This window comes from Lipotes vexillifer, unplaced genomic scaffold (genome assembly GCF_000442215.2).
Source record: "Lipotes vexillifer unplaced genomic scaffold, Lipotes_vexillifer_v1.1 scaffold469, whole genome shotgun sequence".
Lineage (NCBI taxonomy): Eukaryota > Metazoa > Chordata > Mammalia > Artiodactyla > Lipotidae > Lipotes > Lipotes vexillifer.
Window position 1 is genome coordinate 63,666 of NW_006788006.1, and position 5,474 is coordinate 69,139.

Here is a 5,474-nt window from a genome sequence, read left to right on the forward strand (position 1 = left end):
TCCTGTCTTTGATACACTGGAATCTGCTTCTCACATATTTTCTGTACTTCTTACAGTAATCTGTGGCAGAGACAGAAAGTTAGATTTTGGAAGAAGCCTGAGCACATCCACCAGAGATGAGCTATCAACAGGGGCCGGTGGTCTATAAGGAATGGTAACTGGAATTGAGGAATGGGAGTCGCAGTTTCTCTCCACTGCCTGGGTATGAACAGCCCCAGAAAATCTAGGGTGTCAAAATCTTCCTAGACACGGTTAAACAAAAGAACAGCAAAGCGCCATATGAACTGGCCCTGGCCAGAAGATCCTTTTTATTCAATCTTACTCATGAGTCTGCAGCTCATGCCTGATAAAACCTGAAACATTCAATTGCCTCCCCTTGGTTCTGGGACTCCAAGGAGCCATGCAAACATGAATCTATTTCTTAAGCTGAAGTGGATTTCCTGAGACAGGCCTTTTCACCCCCAAGGGGCAGGAACATGTTAGGATCACCAAGTTATCCACCTTCCTAGCTTCAAGTACCTACAGAACCAGGTCTCCAAACCCAACTAGAGGTGCCACCCCCATTGCTTACCTTTCTTTTTTTTACAAATAGAGATTCTGGAAAGGTACCCCAGTAAACCCATCCACTCCTCTTCAAGGCTTTCCTCCTGGCTTATCACAGAAACATTTGCATTGTCTGAGAGTAAAAGGAAGAAAAATTCAAAGTGTCAGAACCCAGGACTCCTAATTAAGGTGATGTCATTGAGATCCAATATCTAACACATGGCACAGGTCAAAGGCACCTGCCCCGAACATCTCCCAAACCAGAATACAGCTCAGTTGAATGTCCAGTTAGGGGCATCCCTGTACTCCTAATTTCAAAGCAATGGATACCACCCAGAATTATGTCCACGCTGTATCCAGTCTTGGTAATCTGTCTCCCAAGCCTGGAAATCAAACAGTAAACATGTGAAGCATCAAGGTTTCTTATCCTCGTTTGTCTTCGGCAGACTCCCTCCCTGGTGCTCTCGTTTTGAGGCCATCCCACACACTTTCCAATATCCCCAAGATGGCTAAAGGCCAGCAATATCATGCTTCCTTGACCCCAAACACCTGCAATTCATCTTACCCATATCCTGAGTCTTCAAGAGTAAGAATAACCAATCTGGTTTATGTCTATTTCAGTATTCAGAATCCTGGCTGACTTTAGATTCACCTAGAAAGCTTTAAAAACACTGATTCCAGGACTCCACCCCCGGTGATCCTTTGTCAACTCTCTGAGGTGGAGCCCAGGCACCATTATATCTTAAAAGCTCCAACATGCATCCACAGTTGAGAATCACAGATCTAAACAATCGCTGAATAACACATGCCAAAGAAGCATCTTTTAGGAGAAATTAGACACAGTAGAATAAGAGCTAGGCACCAAGGGAAACACATGGGACAGAAAACTTTAGGTGGGCAGGAACCAAAGAGCTACATAAAGGATTCCTGATAGGTGTCTACTTATTCTGAATGGCAATGCTGTTAATCCAACACACACAAAACCACAAAACAAAATCGAAACATTAACTCCAACCAAGACTGAAATTTAATTCTTACCTAAAACCTAACCCTAGCCAGCACCCCCAATAAAAACAAAAATCTTCTAACCCTAGTTATAATTCTTCCACCCCCAAAACCCAGATGGAGAAGCCAAATGGCACAGTGGTTAAGAGCCAGGCTTCCACCAAAGACACACTTGGCATTGAATCCCAGTCTTCGCTCTGATTAGAACAGAGTCATGGGCAACCAAAACCTTTTCCAGGCTCACTTCACATGGTTGTGCAACCAATCTCCAGAATTATTTTTCATCTTGTAAAAATGAAACTCTATACCCATTAAACAACAACTCTCCATTCCCTATTCCCTGCAGCCCCTGGCAACCACCAGGGGTTGTGACTGGCTTATTTCACTCAGTATAATAAAACTGAAAGTTCATTTGAAAAAGCACAGGCTTCCTGGGGTTCTTGTGAAGAATGAATAAAATCCACAAAAACTGCTTAGTGAGCTACTTCTGCCACTATGATTATCATACTTTAAAAAGGTTACTGAGTATGTGAGTACTGACACATTTATAACTGTGTTGTTATATGCAATTTGTTTATAACATCCCACTGGTGTATGCCCTTGCTCTCACTCCCCCATATTATTTTTATCTCCCTCATTAGACCCCTATTGCTTCCCCAGTTCACTGTGCTTCTGACCTGATGATTCTTTTTTTTTTTTTTTGCCAGTATAAATACATTTTAATTGACTTTAGACATGCCAGTATGGACAGTACCGGGTTGGAAGAAAAAACAGGGTAAACATTCATTAGAAAACAGAAGTTTAAATATATAAAACTGACTTCAAATAGCATGGATATACTGCATACACACCACCATTTTTGTCTGACCATTTCAGAAACGCTGATTCATTTTTTTTTTTTTTTTTTTTTGCGGTATGTGGGCCTCTCACTGTTGTGGCCTCTCCCTTGCGGAGCAAAGGCTCCGGACGCGCAGGCTCAGTGGCCATGGCTCAAGGGCCCAGCTGCTCCACAGCATGTGGGATCTTCCCGGACCGGGGCACGAACCCGTGTCCCCTGCATCGGCAGGCGGACTCTCAACCCCTGCGCCACCAGGGAAGCCCGCTGATTCATTTTTATTCTCCCTTTCCGCCAGCTCAACATCGTCATCCTGTGATTTTCTAGATTCCTCTGAGCCCATCCCTGTACCCTTCCCTTGCTCAGAACCAGAGCCAGAAGGAAGAACCTCACCCTCCTCATGTCCACAAGGATGAAGAGTAGTTCTTTGATCATTCCAACACCCAAAGTAATGTCCATAGGAAAAGCTTTTCCCTAGAAATTACATAGTTCTATAAGGTGAGAGAGGATTGCCCCCTGAGCCATGGGAAGCAGAGATTCAAGTTTGTTGACTATGCAGGCAGACACGTGAGGAGCTAGATGGAGACCTGGAGGAAGTTTCAGGCACAGGAGAGATTTGGATAAAGTGTAACTAATCAGAGAAGATTCCTAGCGGTATATGATCCCTGACTTAGGTTTTTAAAGGAGTTACAAAAAAGTAAACTGCTTTCCTCCATCTTCTCATAGTACTATCATGAGAAGAAAAAAGAAGATGAGGCCAAGATAATAAAACAAGTGATTAAAAAACAAACATACTGGGCTTCCCTGGTGGCATAGTGGTTAAGAATCCACCTGCCAATGCTGGGGTCGCGGGTTCGAGCCCTGGTCCAGGAAGATCCCACATGCTGCAGAGCAACTAAGCCCATGCACCACAAGTACTGAGCCTCTGCTCTAGAGCCCACGAGCCACAACTACTGAGCCCAACTGCTACAGCTACTGAAGTCCATGCACCTAGACCCGCGCACCGCAACGAAGACCCAACACAGCCGAAAAATAAATAAATAAAATAAATTTAAACAAACAAACAAAACAAATAAACAAACATGCTAACTTTGATTCGTCAAAGGATACCATCAACAGAGTGGAAAGGCAACCCATAGAATGGGAGAAAACATCTGCAAATCATATATCTGATGAGAGGTTAATATCCAGGATATATAAAGAACTCCTACAAGTCAACAACAAAAAAGACAAACAACCCAATTAAAACATGGGAAAGGGACTTGAACAGGCATTTCTCCAAAGATAAACAAATGACTAATGAGCACATGAGAAGGTGCTCGTGTCACTCGTCAATACGGAAATGCAAATCAAAACCACAATGAGATACCGTCTCACACCCATTAGGACTGCTACTACCAAAAAAATATAAATATATATATAAAATAAGTGTTGGTAAGGATGTGGAGAAACTGGAACAATTGTACACTGCTAGTGGGAATGTAAAATGATGTGGCCATTATGGAAAACATTCCTCAAAAAATTAAACTAGAATTACCAGTAATTGTAATGTAATGTAAATGTAATGTAATGTAATGTAATCCAGTAATTCCACTTCTGGGCACATACCCAAAAGAATTGAAATCAAGATCTCAAAGAGATTTGTACAGCCATGTTCATAGCAACATTATTCACAATAATCAAAAGCTAGAAGCAGCCAGAAAGTCCACTGATGGATGAATGGATGAACAAACTGTGATATATACATACCACAAAATATTATTCCACCTTAAAAAGGAACGAAATCCTGCCATATGTGACAACATGGGTGAAGCTTGAGGATGTTTATGCTGAGTGAAATAAGCCAGACACAAAAAGACAAATACTATATGATTCCACTTATAAAAGGTACTGATAGTCAAATTCATAGAGACAGAGAGAGGTTGCCAGGGGCTGAGGGGAGGGTAGAATGAGGAATCGTTGTTTAATGGATACAGAGTTTTGCAAGATGAAAAGATCTCTGGAGATTGATTGCACAAAAGTGTGAATGTGCTTAAGACCAATGAATCGTACACTTTAAAATGGTTGACAGTACGTTTTATATTATGTGTATTTTATCACAATTTTAAAAAATACACTGTCTTCCTTCCACTCACCCCATTCTGGCTCATCCCTCTTAGCTTTCTCGTAAAGGTCTCTCCTGTTGATTGCAGCAAAAATCCACTTGGCCATGGCCCATGCTTTCTCCTCTCCATTGAAATCAATCATCAGAGTGGCTAGATCCACGTGATCTGCTTTCTCTGTCTGACCCCGAGGAAGTGACGTGCAGCCCTTCTGACTAGGATAGTCTTCTAAGTGCATCTTGAATTTCTTAAAGTCTACGTCTTCCAGATCCTCCAGGTAACGAGCCAGCTTGCAGCGGACGCTTGCCATGCTCATCTGCAGCCCTGGTCAGAGTCCTTGGGCATAGGTCCACACTGGGAAATCGGGTGGTGAAAACAGCATATGGATAAGAAGGCTTTTAAGAAGTCTACCCTCAGAGAGAACTAAACTATCAAAACCCCAGAAGATTGAAAGGAAAACAAAAACAATCACCAGACTCTAACAAGTTGCCATCTTTAGTTTTGAAAAGTGAGTCAAATACTTACCAGAGAGTTTTCCTATTGACTTGACCCAGGAGTGTGTCCTGAGCCATGGAAAAAAGGTGCCCCTGTGGAGAGAGACAATTAAACCCACAAACACAGTCACGTGAACATTGCAATGTGTATCTTAAACCACTTCCTGATGCCACCTTGATGTATCAGCAAGAGAACTTTGGTCCCACTGATCACTGACTATGTGTGACCTTGGACAAATTCTTCACTATTCTTCAATTTCAGTGTCCTCTTCTATAAAATGACAGAGTGGAAAATATGTTTTTCACATTCCTTCCAAATGAAAGACTGGTTTCTTGTTTCTGTTCTGAACCAAGGAAAGATGAGTAAGGGACAAAAGAAGGATGCCAGGAATGAGTAACTATGGCAATAACAGAGGAGCATATGTCTAGAGAGAGAAAAGGAGAGAGAACATAAAAGCATGTAGAGAGGATGGTCTGCGACAGCCCTTTGATCAG

General features: G+C 42.2%; 1 protein-coding gene across 1 annotated transcript in view; it reads right to left on the minus strand.

The window, feature by feature from the left end:
- Positions 1–4,801, minus strand: part of NLRP3 (NLR family pyrin domain containing 3) — a 52,248-nt gene extending 47,447 nt beyond the window's left edge. Inside the window, exons 1-3 of the mRNA XM_007460948.1 lie at positions 4,519–4,801; positions 572–676; positions 3–60 (exon numbers count right to left, since the gene is read on the minus strand). Coding sequence (XP_007461010.1) covers positions 3–60; positions 572–676; positions 4,519–4,801 — 446 coding nt within the window. The remainder of the gene's footprint in view (positions 1–2; positions 61–571; positions 677–4,518) is intronic.
- Positions 4,802–5,474: the final 673 nt, after the last annotated feature.